Consider the following 22284-nt stretch of genomic DNA (forward strand, 5'->3'; position numbering starts at 1 on the left):
ATACAAGTAGCCTACATCTGTTTTCAACATTAGAGCAGATGTCACAGGGCAGAATGTGAATACAAAATAAAGACGAAAGAAAACCGATTCATGCATGTCTTATTGCAGATTACATCTATAAAATTGCATCATTCAGCACAACAAAAACTAATGGAAGATATCATTGAAATGGGCAAAAATAACAAGGAACAATGTCAGGAAATTGAAACTCAACAGCAGGAAATTAGTCAGTTGTAACAGTAATTACACACATCTTCCTACTGCTGCTCCATTTGTTTTTAAAAGTCTGTTCTGATTTCCACTAATAACTGACTGCTGGCTGTATGCCATTATAAAAATATAATAAGAAATAATAATTTGATGGAGAATTTTAGCAGATGGTTATGAACCTTGTTCAGAAAAATTGTATTAAATATAAAGTTTTCAGGCAGAAAGAACAGCTTTGAAAGCTTCCTTCTGCAGACTGCATGTTTCAGCTCCTTTCACAGATGTTCAATAGAATTTAGATCAGAGCTCAAAAGGCCATTTCAGAACAGTCCAGTATTTTGTTCTTAGTCATTTTTGGTTGTTTTTAAAACATTATCCTGTTGGAGAATCCATGAAACAGCTGAAATTAAACTTTCTGACACTGAGCAGCACATTTCACTCCAGAATGCCTTGATAGTCTTGAGATTTCATTGTACCCTGCACAGATTTAAGACACCCTATTCCAGATGCAGAAAAATAGAACCAGAACATAATCAAACCTGATTAATTAATTAATAATTTTTCACTGCAGATACAGTGTTTTGTTTTGTTTTTTTCTTTCTATGCTTCAAGTTTGGGTCTGTTAGCATAGTCCTGATGGGACCTGTTGCCAAAAAGCTCCAGTGTTGTCTCATCTATCTAAAGGAAATTCTCCCAGAAGGCTTGTGAGTCGGACATAAACATTTTGGCAAATTCCACTCTTGTTTTTTTATGATTGGTGTCCTCTTTGGCAGCCCTCTATTAAGCAGTCTCTGGCTCAAACAGTAACAGATGATGTGAGCTGGTACTGTGATGTTGATTACAAGACACACTTTGGTTTGACATACTATGGTCAAATTATTTTTAATCTTTTCTAGGAGCACCATCCTTTTTGTCAAGGGCCGTTTCAGTAGTTTGCTTTTAAAACAATTCTGTTGAACCACAATTCAAAAGCAATGACTGGTTTTCATTAGTTAGTCATTATCACGGCTCTTATTGTTGTTTTTGAAAGGAGTATAAAATGTCCCACAACATTTGAACGCAGCATCCCCCCCCCCTGTTCTCTCTCTCCTCCGTCCGAACACCTGAGTAGATGAAGAGTTCGGCGGCACGTGCTGCACATCGCGCACTCAGTTAGTAGTTACTGCGCGAGCTCCACAGCCCACATTCCGCGCGCCTTACCGAGCGGCTGCACGCGGGGAAAATACGAAGGAGGACATAAAGAAGGAGGGGGAAAGTGCTGCTTTTCTCAGCGAGTCTTCATCGCGGAGGTAAAGGTCCTACTTTTTACTTCAGCTTCCATTTTAAAGATAGGTGACCTGTAGATTTTTGTTTGTTTGTTTGTTTTTCTTCAGGACTGCGAGCGTTTTGTTTGTTTTACAAATCCAGGGAGTCTCTTAATGTCTGTTCACAAGCAAAACTTCTGTTATTAATCCTCTTTACTAGTTTATCAGCAAAACCACGAGTCAGAGCCAAACAAAGAATAACATATTGGCTTCAGCACTCTCCCTTCTTAGACTATATTATGCTCCTGCGTCACTGAGGATGAGGATGATGGTGCGACACATTTATTGATGTGTAATTGTTCTGTCTGATGGGTTCAGCACCCTGGACAGCGATGCGAACAAATATTAAAAAAGGAGGATAATAACCTACCAGCTGATTGAGTATAAATGATATTAGGGTTGAGCATTGTGCAGAGCTAATGGTAATTTAAAGTACTTTTTATTTTACTTATGTGCACAACATGTCTTTTTATTGAGGTGGAATAGCAGTAACTCAAAGAAATGTAAAAGTTATGTCTTTTTTGTTTTTTCTTACACATACACTTGGTCTGGGAACACAGGAATTCTTGTGCAAAACTTAAAGTTGAGAGAAAGTATTAATGGCATTAACAATGAAAAGACAAATAAGAACAATAAAGTCACATGCTGTTTGTATTACACTGTTCATGTTATAATTTCACTTTTGACTACAATGTGCAAATGTAACCCACATGTATTTTACATTGAGATGAGGAAGACTTGTGTATTTTAGTTTAAAAGATAATATTTTTTGTTAAATCCAAATATCTTAGTTTAGAAATAAAACAGCTTATTTCTGCAAGGACAGACATCTTTTTTTTTTTTTTTTCAAAGTTCCAGCCTCAACTGAGACATACGTAAATAGTCTGACATTCGTAAACATCAGTTTCTAAAGTAACATTTTCAAAACAGACTTCCTTCTGTCTATTTGAATTCTCCTGTGTGAGACACGACTGAATCCTTTGAAACTAATCTGGATCTACAGTATTTGTTTAGTCTGTGATCTATAAGTAGAGATAGATCACAGTTGTGCAGTTTCAGCTGAGTCTTTCGGCTAGATTTGGTCTTAATGTTTTGTAGATAATAAAACCTTTTCCCCTCCATTGTCCTTAAAAGAAAAATCTTTCCTTGAGGTTTAGTGACCAGTCATCCTGAACTCTTATTGTTTTTGATTTGCTTTGATTTTGACTAAGGTTGACTTTAAATTGCCTCTTTAATTTTGTGCAAAATCCCATCTGCTTTCAATAACAACCTTCACACCGTATCCCGTATCTATACAGGACAGTACGTATGGCAGCCATTTTCATGTGTCTTGTAGTTTAAATTATTCAGCTTTGGTACTCTTCACCTCCATCTTTGTGTCTTGTTAACTTTGCAACATGGCTGTTCGCAGTTGTCACTCCTGCCAGCAGAAAAAAACATAGCTGTAGGGCACCTTAAATAAAACATATCTGATACAAATGTCGTACTAAGAAACATGAACGTGTTCAAAGTTTCTTTGGCAAATAAGACAGCTGATTTTTGTTTAATTCAATTAGACCACTGTTAGTCTGAGATGCCTATAGATAGTTCTGGTAAAATACTAGATTGTGTACAGTAGTAATACCACTTTGATGAGCATGAGTGTGGCCTAATGATATTATAAGTCAGTTTTGTTTTATTGTAACTGAACTTCAATAATTTATCTTACCATTCACATGAATTCTGCTCATTAAAAAGTGTTTTATGATGTTTTGTATACTATAAAGGTACTTTTTTGGCTGCCCATCAATGATTAAAGTCTAAAGAGCATCTTATTAGAATTTCTTTTCAAAAAATATACACAGCAGTCTCCTGTGATCTGAGCTGTAGTGCTGTTTGTTCCTATGTGGCTTCATGTAATGTCTTTTAAACTTTTATTAGGATATATTTGTGTGTTATTTCTTTTGTCTTGTTGTTCTTTATGGCCAGTCCAGCATATAAAAATGCCCTGCCAAATGGAAAGCAGTGTTTCGGGACTCTCTCATCAGTCCATTCATGCTTAACTAATTTGGAGGCTTCTCTGCATTGCGTTGCCTGGCGACAGGGCCATGTCAAGCTCTTATAAACGGCAGACTTGTTCTAACAAACTCAGGGAAATGGATGTTAGTGGTTTTGCTGTAGGTCACTGTTTTCTTGCCACAGTTAATGGAGTGTAAACTCTTGAAAAGATCATGATGATCATGATTGTGTCACCTACTAAGATATTAATACATTTAAAAAGCCGTCTAACAGCTTTGCTACGGAATAGTCTCAATAAATAAAGCAGTTAAACAAACCATTTGGCTGTTCAAATACTTTAAACTGTGAGTCGCTCTAAAAGGGTTGAAGGTGCCAGGCTTTGTTTATCCTTTCATATCAAATCATTGTTTACGGTTTTCAGGAGATATTAAAGTTGACAAGAAATCTCTGAAGACTCTTGTCACGACTCTCACTGATGGAGAAATGCCCAAGGAATGACAGCTCAAAGTCAAAATTGTTTGCTAAAGACATGAGGGAACTGCCTGCAGAACAGCTTGTAAAGCATGAACATGTTACCCTAATGTTCCATTAGGGTACGATGATCTGACATTACAGAAGTCTGCATGCAGACTGTCCAAGAGTCTCAAGGTTTGAGAGAAAAGAAAACCTGTTCTTGGATCAGCCATTTTAATGGTTTCCATGCAAATGTGTGATAGGCCCAGAATTTTACATGGGTTATGTGATTTTAATGCAAAAAAGGTGTGAGACTGCGACAGAAAAATTTCCACTTTGGTTTTCATATTGTCAGCTCGAACTTGCACCGACACCACCTCTCTCTGTTTTTTGCCAGCTGTTGTAAGCTGTTTGGTCTACAGCAGGAATCTGCTGTTGCATCTCCAAAGTTAGAATACTGAGAAAGTATTGAAGCTTGTTAGCCAGCTCAAAGTTAATCAGCATAGTGGAGAAACAACCTTGCAATATAACCTTATTAGATAAAAGTATGTTGCACATTAGAAACACATTCATGTTAGTAACTGCTGAGCATTGCTAATTGATAAAACCTTTCAATATGAAAGACTTACAGCACATCCAGTGTCTTTAAATAAACTAATATGTTATCAAATAACTGTGTATTTTTGCTGTGTAATATTTAGGAAAAGTTTAGGAGTTTAGGGGACTTGGTTCTCCAGCAACAATCAAACGTAAACAGTCAAACTATTTTCCGAGTAGTCTGCCCGGTTACTGTTTGATATTTTATATATGATCTTGATGGGAGTCAGTCCATTTGCAGTGGAACTGACATAAATGAGTGCCAGGCCCAAGTGTATATTAACATTTTGTTACAATGCCAAGAATAATGGAGGCTGGCTAGTGGATGAGCAGAGGAAGGTGCCCTAAGCATAAATTAAAATCAGAAAGTCTTTTATTGCCACGCATGTTTGCACATAAATAAACTGTTAACACCAGAAACCAGGGCTGTGGGACGCTGATTTCGAAAGCCTTTTCTTGCGGTTAGCAGCTTGTGATTGAGTTTTCTTTGTTTGCCCATTAGAGCCTACATGTTACTCAGATGAGAAGCTGTCATACTAAGGAAAGAGGAAGATCTAATCCAGGATTGTGATACAAACTAGAAGCTATAATCTTCTGAATCTTTTTAAAGACTAAGAAGACAAAGTATGTAAAGCAAACGCCTCAAATGTCTCTTTAACTGGGGCGTTTTGTTTGTTTATTTTAAAGAAGTAAAAGCAGATGTTGGTTCAATGGCAATAAAATAAAATATATACACAGGAAGTGTTTCCCAAAGACAAGAGCAGTGTTTATTACAATGAGTGGGACATTATTCTCTGGGCCCATCAAACTTTTTAATGGACTGCAAGCGCAGTGTGATTCTTGAATGACAGATCACATGCAAACATTTTTGGACCCGGGATGAATGGGAGACAGTTCACTCTCTCCAACCAGTGCTGCCTCTCCTGTACAGCCACCGTCACTAGAAGAAAATTTTGTCCCCTTTCTCAATAATTTCCACTGTCGATAACAGGTTTTAGAACAGGAAAGCACACAGTTTGTAATGAAAAAAACAACAACAAACTGTCAGTCAGAACCAGGCCAGAGGTAAACAGTTTCTGTAATTTGAGAAAAGGTAGAAGAGTAAAGGAGTATCAGAATGTTATTATTGTTACTGAGCAACAACTGAACTGAAAGTCAGAATAAATGGTCTATAAGAAATTAATAAATCTCAGGAATATTTGAACGTGTTTAAATGTAGAACTCAGTTTTCAGCCTTGACATGGAGTTGAGACCGAGGCAAATTCAGAAGCTCTGTTTTCAATGGGACTTATTCAAAAGAGACCTGACTGCCTTCAGCTCAGGGGTGAGAATAGAAGAAAAAGTATCAGGAAAAAAGTTTTAATGACACCAATGGGTAACCATCTTTTGCACTCTGCTTTCCAAGTGTATTCTGCCTGTGAGGTGGTGAATGACAACATCCTGTAAAACTTTCAGTGCAGTTAACAGAAGCCTGAAGATTGAAATGGAGACCAGTGAGTGAGAAAAGCTCTTAAATCACCTGAGTCACCAGAAAAATAATTTGAAAAATGATGGCAACATTTCGAACTGGTTCAGGAGGTGGTTCATGAAGTGGTGGCACAGAGGGTTAAAAAAAGTCTGTGGTGAGTGAAGCTTTCGGTGATTCCACTCCTAATTAAAGTCTGACAACTTTCATAAAACACAGCTGTTCACCAAGCAAATCTATCATTTGCTTCTTGATCTCATGGTAAAAGGAGAAAAAATTACTCTTCTGGTTCATGGATCCATTTACTTTTCTGTTTTTTTACTGTAACTTTAAACTGAACCATCAGGGGTTAAATACACAATTTAAAACAGACAAATTTAAATGATGGGTTGCATGGGTGTGTGGTGTTTGCATAGTTTTCTTACAGCAAGAAGGTCTCCAGGTGGATCTTGGCTTTGGGCCTTTCTGTGCAGAGTTTATTCATGGGTTTTCTAACAGTACCTTAGATTCTATCCAAAGTGAAAGCACCCGTGTTGGACTAATTCAAAATCGTGTGAGTGTGTATGGTTGTTTGCCTTGTATGTTTTTGTGTTGACCCTATGATGGACTGGTGACCTGTTGACTTCTGGCTCCATCTACCCTTTACCCTGAACAGGAGAAAAAAGATACAGAAAATGGATAGAAGTTAAAATGTTACTGATTTGTTCTAGATTTAGTTGATGCTCGTGGGAGAAATCGATCAAAGTTGTTCAGTCATTAGGCTGAGATAGATAGGGAAAATACTGAAAACCCAAATAAAAACACAAAAGTAAAGACTTTGGCAGCAGGATTGAGTGTTTCTGTTGACCTACTCGAGAATTTTTGACAGTCAAAATACAGACAAATCTGAGACTACATATGATCTGTGAACCATCTTTAACTTTATGTTGCTTTATGTGAGAATTAAGGTCCGCTTGTAATGGGTCGGAGAAATTAGCTCCATGATCATATGTCCAGTAACAAGTGTGATTTGTGAGATATGAAGTCTGTTTTTACAACTGTCACTTCACGGATATTTGCGGGTTTGATCAAGTGTTTATGAATTTATGGATGTCAACTTTTTCTTTGTGCATTAGGTCTGCTGAGACTTCTAACGCAGACCTCATCTGTCAATAAGAAGTGTTGCCGGCTTCACCTGGCTGCCTCTGTGTCTTGATGACACTGTTGTGCATTAGACCACCTCTGTACTCGGGCTTCTCCAGTTATCACGCAACAGGAACTAACTCACACAGTGTGAGTGTCCTGTCCACATCAGAGGCAGCAGAGGGGCTGCACTCACAGCCACGCTCTTACAGCCACAGGAACTAGGTCAATAAGCATGCCAAAAGAGATCTGCACTGTGACACTGACGAACCCTCGCCAGAGATGGACAGCTACACAAATTCAAATTAGGATGTCACATTATGGTGGCAGTTGTTTGCTGTGAGATTTCTCACTTTATACCAGAATGTCCCACTATATTTAGTTAACTATTTGAAAGGCAGTTTCAAAGATTATCTGGACATTATAGTTTTTAAAGCAGCTGCTGATTTTATCAAGTATGGCTAACCATCCTTTTGAATCAAATTAGTTGTTTTTTTTCCTCACAGCTATTATTGTTCTTTGGAAACATTATCAGTGTGATGGACCATTGTTGCAGTTGTTCATAAGTGGTCTCGAAAATCAATTCCTGTATCTTGTACAAAACATATTTCTGAGTTTTCTACACAAATTACGTAAATTGTAGTTCTCAGTCCTGCTTTGTCAGAGTAATGCTAATTTGAAACAAATGGTTTTCCATTGTTTTTGGAAAAGGGGTTTCTTTATGTGTGCTGTGAGCTATTTGGATTAAGAATGACAGGAAGCTCCGTGCAGATTAAAAAAGTAGACAGGAAAGACATTGCCCTACTTTTTGTGATGACGTGCCCTTTACTCCGGCAACGGACAGCTGCCTGACTCGGTAGCAGCATGTCCTCTGAGCCCCTCAGAAAGATGCTCTGCGTCATGGTAGTGGTGGAAAATGTAAACATTATTTGTTAGTTTAAACACTTTTAAAATCATTTTTGCAGTTTAGAAATTGTTGGTATTGTAGTTAGACCCTTTAAAAGGCATTTCATCAAATTGACCTTGATTGAATTTTAAAACTGTCATTTTTATTTTTTCACAGTAAACTATTCTTAAGATTAGCAGAAAATACAAAGTTTTGCTAACTTTATTCATTTTATTTTACAATTCCTCTTTTTAAAATGCAAATTGTTGTTTATTCAGGAGAAAGGGCCTTTTGTGTGTTCCTTTGCTAGAAGAGACCCCGAGTTTTAGTCCTGGTGGCTTTGAACATTTAATGAGAAACATTTCTGAATGAAGCTAATATCCTTTTTTTCCCAGCTGAGATCAGTTACCATACATAGTCTTTTAGAGACCAGATCAATGAATAAAATGCTTAAAATTCATGAGGGTGTGAATATTGTGCTGCTGTGTGAATGAATGAATGCACTGTCTGATGGATGGCGCTCTCATCCTCAAAACAAACAAACCCTGCCTTTGTTTATTGTATTTTTATACTGGTCCTTTAATTTAAGTTGTATTTTTTTCTGCTCTTTGCTATTTATTATACAACCTTCAAGAAAAGCAAAATGAGTCAGACCCAGTTTAGCAAAAGTATAGTTTTGACCATTCGAAAACCAGACAGAACAGAACATTTCTGTTTTAAAGACTAAACTCCTGGATGTCTGATGTTTTGAGGTTAAGAAACAGAGCTTACTTTATGCTTTTCAAAGTAATAGAGTTCTGATTAGTATTTTAATATTTTGTTTAAACAATTACCCTGACAAAAGGTTTTTTTTTTTTAAGTGTATTTATTTTTTGTGATGCAGTTTTTGTGGGTTTCAAGAGTACAGGTACAGCAGATGAATAGTTATTGAAAGTATATTATTTAGGAAATACAAGAAAACAAGGCCTGAGAGATGAATAATCCTGCTTTAGTTCATTTACGGTTTTCCAGGATTTTTACAAATTTCTCTACAAATAATCCTGTTTGTGGAAAATTACTAGTTTTACAAGCAGGAAGCTCCACAGGTTAAAGAGGTTTATAGACCATTCTTGGCCTCAGTGACCGTTCCAAACTTTTCATGAAGTTCAGTCCTGAATCTGCTCTAAAAGAAGTTTAGTCTTAAAGCATCCGTACTGTAACTTAGACATGGCAACCATCAAATTACATGAAATATGTCTTGGAGTCTCATTTTACCTGTTTTGATGGACAAATCTGCCTTTCTTCTGTGTCACAGACCAACAAAGAAATCTAACTAAGCCATGCAGAGTTAACTAATTTTAAATTTTATTTTAAATTAATGGCTTTACTTTTGCAAAATGCTTCATTACAGAAGCTAAATGCTCACCTCTTAACACAACCAGGGGTGGAAATTAGCACCCGCCACCGGCCAAATGCGGGTAAATATTTGAAGTGGTGGGTGAATTTGATCAACACACACGCCACTGTGGCGGGTTGGCAATTTGAACAGAAAAGGTGTTATTTGTCCTCTTGACATATAGGGGGCAGCAATGTGCTCGAGTTGCTGCTGTTACGTTGAGCCCCACATTGCCCGTCCCATCAGATATGGTTCCCCCTGCGTCTCCGTAAATAATGACTTATCTATTAACAGAATTGTTTAGAGGGGCAAATATTTCTCATTAAAAAACATCATTCTTTTAAGAATAAAATGTGCTAGTAATATCATAATACAGAGGAATAAACACAGTTAAGGACTTTTTGGTAAATTATTTTTGTCCTGTGTTTTAGAGGGGGAACCGATTATTTCAGACAGCTGAAATATTTGGTTCCCCCCTTGTAACTTTTGCAAAAAAAGAACAAATGTCTCCAAATTCACAGGACTTGTTGTCCATGATGAGAGGAATAAACACAGTTAAGGACCTTTTGGTAAATTATTTTTGTCCCACCAGCCATAGTGGCTGGTGAACAAAATTTTTAATTTCCACCCCTGAACACAACACTGTGTGTTTCTTGCACTGTTCACTTAAAAACAGCCTTCTGGGCAAGTGCAACATACAAAGAAGGTCTATTGGGTAGAAAACATCCATCTAGTTCTATTTTGATACTAAATGCCTCTAAATTGCATAAAGGGGGTAACGGAGTAGCTACTGATTACTGCACAGCCAAGAGTAGCTAGTGTTTGATTATGTCCTTTTTGCTCATCCTTTTGGCTTTAGGGGCACACTTTTTCATGCATCCCTGGTCAGTCACTGATCTGTGGTTCATAGTTTGAAGGTAGAGGGCTAAAAAACACTTTATAGACAGCCTTTACTGTGATTGTTGCCATGGCTTTCTTATTTCTTTCTTAGGAAGGTCAATTCGCATTAAAATGTCTTGATTCACACTTCTTATGTAGTGCAAAGCAAAAATTGATCAAGTTAAAAATAAAAAAATAAGGACATAAGATTACTTTTGGATTTAAGAAATTGTTTTCTAGAATTTAGTTACCTGTACAACAAGCCTTACAAAACATTTAATTCATATAAAGTCTTAGTTCTGGATCATATGGTTAGAATTTCTCCTACACAACACAATTTATACTACTAATCAAATCAATACCATTGGGGTTTTCTATGATACCCATTAATTGTTTTTAACATACTCATACACTGAGTTAAGGTATTGGCTTAAGTAAAAAATTAAATTTGTTGAACCAATAAGAAACAGCTAGATATGATTTAGAAAATAAACAGCAAATAAAATAGTTCTTCAGTAAGCAGATACTGTTGCAGAAAGATTTGTTTTAGTACATTCGTCAAAACGCCTTTTTTAACCAAAAGCTGCTGATCTCATTTATTCTGCTGTTCTGTTTGTCAAGACGCTTTCTTTCTGCTCCTCGCTGGCATTTAAATGAAGATGTCACAGCTTTGCTCTGCTGCTGCTGCTGGGGCTTTAAATCCAGTCATGATGCAAGGAGTCAGTCTATCTGAAGCAAATGTTGAATGCCAAGTTCAAAATCCTTTCACACGTTCCCTCCATCTCCCCAGTTTCACTTTTGCATTCTCAGTGTGACAGCATGCTGAGAACTCATTATGTAGAATCACGTCTTTTCATCCCGCGCACAGTGCTTCCAAGGATTCACTTTCTAGAAAATGTTAGGCTTCAGTTACCGACTGATTTGTGGCTTTTATATGTGGGGCACATTCAAAAGACGACACATTCTTGACACCTTTTAAAATGCTTCTTCCACATCCATGAATCTTTATTAGAATTGTGTGAGGGGCTAAAGAAGATGTGCATAATTATTTAGGCAAAACAAACTTAGTTTTAATAATTCTGCTTTAAGCATTATCAGCTATGATTTATATTAGTTTTTGCTGTCAACAAAGGAAGTGAACTTCAGTCAAGGGAACTTTTTATTCACGGTGCTTTTCTAAACAAGCCCCACTTATCCTTTGATCCAGCATTTAATTGCTAAAGTGAAGTTTAGATGCCAGAGAAAGCTCCCTCTTTTTGGTGTGATAACAATGGTTTATTTGGGGTTTTTGTAAAAGCAGATAAAGGGACATCACTGAATCCAAAGCAAATTTCTTCCAAAGTATAATAAAGAACAGTATATTGGATTTTATTGTGTTGTGTCATATCATTCTGTAATGTATCATACCTTACTTCTATGGGTTAATTTACAACTGTTTTCCTAATTAGGAATTAATAGGGAAGATGAAGCTGTAAACCCCAGAACTGCATCATACCAAGAAGGTCTTGTCTCTCTGGGATTGATAAACTTGATTATTGTTCTAACTGCTGTTTTCAAGAGACAAAATTTAATCTTTTAGGCAAGAGAGGAAGAGAATTAAACTAATATTTCATGACCACTGAGTCAAACGTTTTGAAGATTTGTGATTCCTATACTCCTCCCTGTGAGTGCTTATTTATGTGCAAAAACTTTGCTTTTTTCTCCCTGTTTTTCCCAGCTTCCCTTTCTGCCGGCAGTGCACCCCTGCAGTTGAGGCTGTGGTATGAGCCTATGTGGCAGGAAGGTGCTGACGTTGCTGAGCAGCGTATTCGCTGTCTGCGCCCTCGGCCTGTTGGGGATAGCCGTCAGCACCGACTACTGGCTCTACCTTGAGGAAGGAGTCATCCTGCCCCTCAACCAGAGCACCGAGATGCGCATGTCCCTCCACTCCGGGCTCTGGAGGGTTTGCTTCCTGGCTGGTGAGTGAGTAGGAAGTCAGGACAAATTAATGACCGGAAGTAAAATGTCAAAATACAACTGCAAAGGGACATAGATGTTTTACTGGATTTCACAGTACTAATTTATGGATAAATTGTGGCAAATGTCAAGAAAACCTATCAAGGTTAGTGAAATTGCAAAAACCAAAACATTTTAAATGAATTTTTTTCTTTTAAAAGTAAGAAAGAACTTTGTAATTTGAACTCTGGTAGTTTTACTCAGAAATCAACAACAAAATACAAACATGCACAAAAAGTGTTCTGTTCCCTTTGAACGAAAACCAAATCTTTATTTCAGTATTTATTCATATACCTTCTACATAAGAGGGAATTGGTGAACCATTTGTGTTTCTTATACAGCTTACTAGTGTTATTCTCCCCTCAACTCTTATAAAGACCACACAGAAAAATAATAATTAAAAGAATTATTTGGCATAATGTGCAAAAGGGATTTTTATCTAACACTTTGAAAAGCATAATCCTCGCTATTTGAGTTTTCTTTCCATTGTTAAACTCTGCTAAGTGTAGACTTCAGTGTTGACTTATCAGCACATTGTCTGATGTACATGCAGTCAGTCGTGTTTCTTTATTCAGTCCCTTCCTTATTTTTACTCTTTATTCATCCAAGTGCTGCCGTTATAGATGGCTTGTTTGTGTGTAGTGGTTAAACTTTTGAGCATGGTCTTTTTCAACTTTTCATTCCCCTCTGTGTAACTTTTTGGACATCTGGGTAAATCCTTACTGCATGTATGTGTGACCTCAAACTGCATTTGAGGTTTCTGTTGAAACCTCTAGTGATTATTTTTATTCCAGTTGATCGATGGCTGCCCAATGCTTCTTTCCTCACAGATTACCTGTTGACTGACTTGCATTTTCTGCCACAGGCAACACTCTGAACTGATGATGAAAATCCTCTTTTCCTTCCTCTGCACTGTTAAAAGAAGCTAGAAAGGCATATATATTTTAGAATTGCATGGTTTTGGACCTTCAAAAGTACCGTTCCTCCCCAGCTCCAACATCACAAGGGCATGCTCGGAGGTGTTGATCATTGATCGGTGAAACACTAACTGTTAGTTTTTAATCTTTTCTTAGAGACAAACCCCTCCAACCAAGTGTTTTCCCAGAGTAAACCAGGTATCAGCTTTTGCTTTTACTCTAATACTCTTGATGGTAATTTAGGTTGTTTTTTGCTGAGCTCCCACTTCTACAGCAAAGGCAGTACTCACTTTGTGTTTAATTTCCAGTGAATATTTCTGAACTTCCCAAGGCTTTCCACTGACTGCACTGCAACTTTGCAAACTTTGTTATGTTTTCGAGTTTTGTTGATCTAAAGGATCACATTTACCATCTTACAGAGAATGAACATATTCACTATGTTAAAAAGCTTGTCTGCGTTTATCTCTGATGGTAAACCGAACTGTGGCAAAATTCCACTTCTTGGTAAATTGCTCCATTAATCCATGACCTACTCTGTACTATTTCAAGGTTAATCATTCATTCATGGTAAATATGTGCCCTAATCCAGCTGTGATTAGGTAACAGATGTTTTCCTTCTACGGTGGAGGACAACAGACCACACATTAACCAATGGTTCATTGTACTTTTTAGGGGAATTGAGTGGCCTTATTGCCCACTTAACTATTCTGGTGCACACTGACCCAGAAGCACTAATTGGTCACAACCACATTATGTTGTTACACCAGTGACGAGGAAGACATTCTGTCTGTGGAGTTGTTGAAGATGTAATTCTTAAATGATGCATAAAGATCACCATTTTTCATACACTGATGCCGGCTGTTCAACTGCTCCCTTTATAAAGTCTGAACAGCAGCTCATTAGGAGCAGTATAATTACACATTATTATGTTAAATAAAACAAAAAAGTATCAAAATTACATTTATTGTAGACCATCTGTAAGTATGTGTTTGAACAAATACTGTAATATGTTAGCAATTTAACAAAGTAACTATACCTTTAAAGGTTCTAAGGGTTTTAATAAACCTAAATTGTCAAATCACATCTAGTTTTCATTGTGGTTACACAGTCTGTTTCATATTTTTGTGTTTAATTTACTGAATGTTAAGGGAATCTAAAATGTTGTCTTTAACCTGACTTTACTTAATACCTGGTGGGAGTCATCAGCTCAAACAACAACTTTACCCTCGAAGACATCCATTTTTCATTCTCATTTTGTCTTGAGTATACATACACTTTAGTTAAAAAAATGCTCTTTTAATAATAAAAAACAAAATACACAAATTTGAACAGTTTTGAAAAAAATGTTCTTTATTCGGCTTTCAAATGTCTACAATAATTGACTTTTCAGAGACATTTTAAAGACGCATTTTGACAACAGACTCAACAACTGCCTTAATCTATATTATGTCTTGTACTATTTCTAGAAGACATGTTTTTTTTTAAATCATTACAACGTGTTACTTATGCCTGTGTTGTGAAATCTTGTTAGAGATGCTGAATCACAAAATATCACCTAATCCAACGCTTCAGGATGTGTGGGAAGACATCAGTTAGTGCCAGATTTTGCAGAGTGTGTGTTAAAAACTAATGCTGGGTGTTTCTAAACACTGCGTTACATCAAACAAGCTATGAACCTGAGATTGTTTTCAGCCTCACAAATGAAACAAACTCCTTCACTCAAAGTTTACTTTTTGCTAGCCCATGAAAATAATTTTTGTCTTTAGGGGTATTATAACGGAATATTCCACCTGTTTATTACCTGTGTTGAGATACGTAATATTTTTATTCAAATATGGATGCTGCAAACCTTTCTGGTTCGTATGAATCTTTAGAGAATCTGTCTTTTTTCTTTGTTTCAGGGGAGGAAAAAGGAAGATGTTTTACCATTGAATATGTGATGCCCACTACTGTGCAGATGACATCTGAGTCCACTGTCAGTGTACTCAGTAAGTACATCCTCACATTTAAGTAGTTTTTGCACAAAGATGTGAAAAATGTTTATTCAACTAAAGGTGTATTGACTTTGTTTTATAACTGAAGGAAATATGCAAAATTTTACGAACTGCACACGTACAAACTAACGTTGTATTGTGTGCCACTTTGTGTTGTTTTGCTCAGTTGTGTACTTTGGGATTTTTGTTATTCATCACATATTATGCAAGTGACTGTCTGTAAAACAGGACGAGCAGGAGGAAAAACGTTTGCAAGTTGGTTTGTTTGTACAACTAATCAAACCCCAAGAATGTACAATATAGCACATGTAACATAAGCTTACAAAAGGCCTTAAAGTAAAGCAGATTAGTTGAAACAATGTAGTTTCAGTCACTGAAATAGAAGTAGACTGGACTGGCCAGTGATAGCCCCAGGTGATATTTGTGCCCTTCATTTTTTAGGTGCAATGTCTACCACCTGAAAGCCACACAGTGTCAATGCCTTGTGCATGCTGTACAATGTGCCAGTCCAAAAACACCTAAAAATTGCCTTTTTTTTACTTAAATAAACTTATATCATTCATGATAGGAAAACAAGAGATGAGTATTTTGTAACGAGGCTCCAACAAGCCTTGGTCAAATGTTACAGACAGTGAAAGGCTCAACAAGCAGGCTACCACTACTGTGATAAAATTACAAAGTGCTGCAGTTATTCTAACCAGACCAGAACATAATATCACTATTAAGTATTTTTACAAGTCTTCTTACTTTAACTAGTACTCTGCAACGAGTGTCTGCAGTTAATTGCATTTAAACTAATAACTTAAACTTATAAAACAAAGTCCTTTTTTTGCATAATTCTGATAATATTTAGGCCTTATATAACATGTACTTTAACATGTACTAAACATGTAGTATATAGACACTTTGTCTAGTCTACACACTAATTCACTGTCATTTAGCATATATATTTTACCCATAAAATAGGTAAAAACAGGTTTGTAGACTAATGGAGATCTGTATATTTTCAGTCAGCTGCTTACTCTCAGTACCGTACTTTACAGTAATTATAGCAGTCTAGTCTAGCGAGACAAGCTCTGGTATAATAATACAGTGTACTAATCATTCCCAATAAAAAAAAGAATGTATCACATTCTTTGAACTTCAGGTCCTGTAATTATAAAAAATTAATGGCAAAACATTGAGGTTCTTGGCTGATCTTAGTTCTTCTTTGCTTAGATTTAGGCACTTGACCTTTAGCTTTATTTTTTATGCTTCAGAAATTTTTGCTTGAAGTAAACATGGTTTTCAACATTTAAAAAAAAATCTATCTTTCAGTTAAACTTCTGTACAAAAAGTTAGTGAGAAAAAAAGTAAAAGCCCCTTCCACATTTAGGCCCTTATCTGTCTATTTATTTATTTTTAACTCACGCATCACATTTGTGGGTAGATAATGAGAAACATGGATGTTGATATGAGGTTAGTTTAGAACCAAGTGGGTCATCCTTGAAGTTTTAGTTGAATTAAAGAAATTCTGCCAAATTAACTAACTTGGAGATGGTCAAGAATGTGATTCATTCTCGATTAAAATTTGTTGCTGCCAAACAAAAAGAGTGCATGCCTGCTAGCCGCCCTTTTCTGGCTCGTGGTGAGTCGGTAATTACAAAGACTGCAATTAATCCTTTTTTTAATTTTGTTAAATTTAAAGTGGTAACAACCAGAGTCATTTAACTTCAGCCCACACCTTTGTTCCCTACCTTCATCTCATATGTGGTTTGTGTTATTTCTGGCCCAAAGAGAAGAGCTCCATTTTCATGAAAAATGTAAGACTGCCATTTTCATTTTTTAACACCTCCTACAGAGGGAACATGCTGGGAAATACATAACTTGTACTCTGCAGACTTGCAGTGAGTGATTTTAAGACAGCCACTTCAGATCTAATAGCCTGGTGTCCTGAAGCTGTAGACTAAAAATGGATCTTTGATGTGAAAGATATAATAAATTGTCCAACAAAGGAAAAACAGGCACAGAACAATTATATCCTTCTCAACTGTCTCTGAAGGCTGTCACACTACATTCTGGGGACTTCAAGGCAGAACACAAAGTAAAGTGAATATCCAAATACATAAATGATTGAAAAATGACTTTAACCATTTTACAAATGACTCAGAACAAAGGAAATGTTGGTGTCTGATGGAACTTATGGGATGTAATAAATAGCACAACCTGTCATTGTACCAAATTTAAAAAAAAAGAGATATTAAGAGAAAGAAGAGGAGTGCAAAGTCGAGGCAGATGATGCAGGAAGAAAATTGATGTAAATAAATAAAGTGAAATAAAGAGCCTAAATGAAAGTATCGGTGGCTTTCAAATACTAAATAAACAGTTAAAATTTCATCAGCTGTCCTTTTTATATCTTGTAAGTAAAATAATAAATAATGGGGCTTTTGTTTTCAGTGAGAAAAATAGCATATTAAAGTAAGAAACTATGTATTAGTTGCAGCTGAACAGGAATTATTTGTTTGAATCAGGTAATTTTTACTCATTTTATGAGTCAGCTGCAAATTTTTGAGTCTCACATCACAGGTTTATAATTGGAAATTTTATTTTAAGTGGAATTTAACAAGATTGTAGATTCGCAATGAGCCAAAAACTTATTTCGATTTAGTTTTTGCCTTTTAAAAATACTTTTTACTTGGCTGAAAAACTGCAAAAGTACCTAATAAGGAGGTTTATGATACAACCCAAAGTTTAACTTTAACCACTTTTATTAGGGTTGTGGCATTACACATCTGGTCCACTGAGCTGGCAGAAAAACTTTCAATTATTTTTTTTGTTAGGAAAAACTCAACATGAGGCATCCAGAAATGGTGCCACCACGTCTCTTGACTTCTTGTACATCTGGGCTGTACTTTAACCTTTCCTTAAACTCAAAGAGTCAACCCATGAAATCACTTCATGAGGAAATGTGTCAGTTGAGTAAAAAAAAAAAAAAAAAAAATTATGCTGCAGGCTGTTAAATAACACTTAAAAAAAACTTTCAACAACTCTGTGAAACTGTTCAGTTGTGTTTTCTTATTCTCGTTCCCCTCTCCTCTGTCATTTAGAGATGATTCGTTCTTCGACGCCCTTTCCTCTGGTCAGCCTCTTCTTCATGTTCATTGGTTTTGTGCTCAGTAACATCGGCCATATTCGACCACATCGCACCATCCTGGCCTTTGTTTCTGGAATCTTCTTCATCCTTTCAGGTACTTTGCTGATTCTCGTCCAAACACATGCGAAAGGTTCCATAAGAATAACATTAAAAAGACAAAATCATAGTCGTATATGTTGTTGTTTTTGATAAATAAATGATATTATCTCGTGACGGTCTCCTGCAGGTCTCTCTCTGGTTGTCGGTCTGGTTTTGTACATCTCCAACATTAATGACGAAATGCTGAACAGGACCAAAACTAACGAGGCCTACTTCAGCTACAAGTACGGCTGGTCGTTTGCCTTTGCTGCTATCTCTTTCCTGCTCACGGAGGTAAACTTCAGGGTCATGCCTCTCTTTCTGCTTCGTACTTGTTTTACATGAACAACATATAAGCTTGTAAGAAATACCGACTGAAAATAGCATGCTCAGTCTCTACTTTCCCGTCATTCTCCTCTTTCTTTCAGACTGCAGGTGTCATGTCAGTGTATCTGTTCATGAAGCGCTACACTGCAGAGGAAATGTACAGACCTCATCAGGGCTTCTACCGGCCTCGCCTCAGCAACTGCTCAGATTACTCGGGCCAGTTTCTCCACCCGGACGCCTGGGCTGGACGCGGTCGCAGCCCCTCCTCCATCTCCTCTGAGGCCTCCCTCCAGATGAACTCCTCCAACTACCCTGCCCTTCTCAAGTGTCCAGAGTATGAACAGATGTCCTCCTCGCCCTGCTGAGGCAGAGAAACAGTGGCACTATTCTAATTCTGCTTGGGTTATTTTGATCTGCCTAGATCAGATTTATATCTGTTCAATAGTTTGATATCATTCAGTTTGAAGACTTCACGTCAAAAGGAAAAAAAAAAAATGCTTGATTTCTCTTTCCCCTCTCAACTGCGGGTTTGTATTTGCAGCGTTTGGATTTGTAAGAAGCAAAACAGGAGTTCAAGGTCAGCCACATAGTTCTCGTTTCAAGCAGAGCTGTTACAAGATACGAGAGGTCGACTAGATTGTATTTTTGCATCTGCTGCACTCGCGTCTTAGCAACTGGTGGTTAGCAACCAGCTGAATTCGGAAAATTAAACCTGGATAGATAACTACAGGTAACAGATGCAGACTTTGCATGCTACCAAAACATGCGTCAAAACAAGTCGTTTCATCCAGAAAAGATGCAACTAATCAGTGAAATTACCTGCTGTGGGTGTGGAGAAATCTCTCTGTTACATCATGAGATTTCTGGCAAAACTAGTTGCTCTGAGAGGGGCGCTTCTCTTTGTGCTGTTCATGTTCTCGTGCACATTGTAGCCTTTACATGCATGTTTCTGTCACATCAGAACTGTAGAATAGCAGACCGTTTCTAGATCAAGTGCAGATTTTATAAAAAGACACACTAAATACAAGTTTAAACCCCCAATAAAACATAATCTGACAGACTATTTAATCATCATGTTGCTTTATGGGCTGACATGAAGCAAGTGATGAGTTATAAAAGATAACTGATATTTCATGTCTAGTTTATGTTTTTCCAATCTTAAACTATCCTTTTTTTCATTTTATTAATTGTCACAACACACTGAACTTGGTTTACAAGAACTATATATTTGTAACTCCTTTATGTAGGACCTACAGTATTTATTGTTATAAATCTACATAAGTTTTGTGCTGGAACTGACTCATACATATGAGATGCTTTAAATGCCTATATTTGGGTTTTTAAAGACCACATAAACTTTGAGTGTACAGTTGTATATTCTTGTAAAGCAGAATATAGTATAACACTTCTTAAAACGCTCATAATTTGTCATGTGCAACAATGTAGAACAGCTTTAAATCTGTGAACAAGACGATATAAATTTAGCACAAAAAGTAAGGAAATTTCTGTTTGGCTGATTATTTCTTTGTTGTAACATTTTTGCTTGTCAATAAATCTCACACCAGTAGAAAAGCCTGTTTAATTCCCCTTCAATGGCACCAAATTTGTTAGAAAAATTCATTTGCGAAATGAGCACCAGATGTGGGTTGCACCCATGAAAAACTCTGCCAATGCTAAGCATCTTATCTGCTACTGACTTGTTTGATGTCATTAATTAGGTTGGATGATTGATGTCTGAAAAAACAAAACGGGGGCATGTGGAAGAACCACACACAGCCACAACAGCCTGACATCTGCTGTTCATTGGCTTGGTCACACACTGGTGTGGGATGGCATCTCATTCTCCAACCAGCATTTGTCATAAGTCAGCCAATGTGGTTGTGTTGGTCACTCTGGAATAAACAGCACACTCAAGCTGATCCAACAGTTGTTCAGTGGGTTTTATGTCAGGACTGCAGGCGGGCCGCTCCATCCTCACCAACCCGAAATCCTGAAGGTAGTCTCTGATAAACCCGGTTCTGTGGGGTCGAGTGTTGTTATTTTGGAGGATAGAGTTTGGTCCCAGACTGTGGAGATATGGGATTGCCACTGGATGCTCACAGCCTAACTGGTAACAGAAGCTCAAATAGATAATAGGAGAAAAAGCTGTTGGTAGAGAAGATTTGGCAAGTTTTTCATGGGTGCAGCCCACATGCTCAACTCTGCTTCTCAACCCACAAATGCATTTTCTTAACAAATGTGGTTCCATTTAAGAGGAAATAAATGGTAAAAGATTTCTTACCAAGAAGTATTGTTACAACAAAGAAAAAAATAACCAAACTTTTTAAATGACCACATTTCTTTACTTTTTGTGCTGTTTAGATACAATAAAACAAACCTCTTATAACCTACAGAGATGTAGTTAAGTTAGTCAAACTAGTAGGTACAAAAGTTGTAATTAACCAACATTTTTAAAGAAATAAAGCAGTAAAAGGACAGCTTTGTTTGATTTATGTAATCAGAATTTTAGATACGAGGAGAAAGCCAGAGGAGAGAAGACATTTGGATATTTGTGTTCAGTGTGGAATGTGAATGGATCAGGTGGTATAAAGTAATATTTTCATATGAAGTCATTGTGAATGTAAGATACAATGAAGGAAACCCTGCTAAATGAGATTTCTCAGCATTAAATACCTCTCCATATGAGATATACAATATTAACGCAAATCACAGAAAAATATTTTTCTAATAAACTCCATGATGAAAAAGTTTTCTTATGAATTTAACAACCAAATAGTCATGATTGTTAGTGTACTATGGGTGATGCTGTACCAGGTTTATTACTTTTAAATATATACCTTTTTTTTACATTTACAGCATCATGTGAGTAAACATATTACACAGGTGCATTTTATCTTGTGCAATAATTTTATTTTGGTTTGATGTTTTACTAAGATTTTAATAATTGTCATATTGCATGGTGTGAAAAACACACAAAACTATTGGCATGTAACATTTCAGCATATGAACACAATGTTTCCACCTGCTCAACAAAACACAACTTCGAACCACAAACCGAGCCAAGTAAAACTCACAATCAAGCGTTGTTTTGGTAAGCTGACCTGTTGGCATTTTGTTCATCTTAAACGCTGTAAATAGAAATCAGTCAGTGTGTACATAAACTCATGTTCATATAAACAGCATTACATGTAAAAACAATGTTTGTTCTGTTGTTTTGTAGCTTCATCTGCAGTAACAGCTGCTTTGCCTCTTGCTTCACATTAAAGATATTGCATATTGTAATGCTTACACATATATAAGCTTACGGTGTCATAGTCAGACATGAGATGTCCACTTACTGTGTGTATTTTTATAATCAGTCATATTCATGATGTTAAATGTGCAATGGTACTCAATAAAATAAAATTTAATAGGATTTGACCAAATCCTTGATTCTTTGGCTGCCTGCGAGTCTTTAAAATGTCTGGATTACAAAAAAAAAAGCAAGTCAGTTTTATTTTGCTGAATAAGCTATGCAGATTTTTAATACCTCAAAAGTCCCCAGAGGGAGCTGT

At 36.7% G+C, this 22284-nt stretch overlaps 1 protein-coding gene across 1 annotated transcript; it reads left to right on the forward strand.

The window, feature by feature from the left end:
• The first annotated feature begins 1342 nt into the window (after positions 1–1342).
• LOC108247201 (voltage-dependent calcium channel gamma-5 subunit) lies at positions 1343–22157 on the forward strand. The gene is made up of 6 exons (XM_017435147.3): positions 1343–1496; positions 12004–12244; positions 15100–15186; positions 18279–18419; positions 18552–18697; positions 18832–22157. Exons 2-6 carry the CDS (start codon positions 12049–12051, stop codon positions 19093–19095), a joined length of 834 nt encoding a protein of 277 aa, XP_017290636.1. The 5' UTR covers positions 1343–1496; positions 12004–12048; the 3' UTR covers positions 19096–22157.
• Positions 22158–22284: the final 127 nt, after the last annotated feature.

Source organism: Kryptolebias marmoratus, linkage group LG3 (genome assembly GCF_001649575.2).
Source record: "Kryptolebias marmoratus isolate JLee-2015 linkage group LG3, ASM164957v2, whole genome shotgun sequence".
Lineage (NCBI taxonomy): Eukaryota > Metazoa > Chordata > Actinopteri > Cyprinodontiformes > Rivulidae > Kryptolebias > Kryptolebias marmoratus.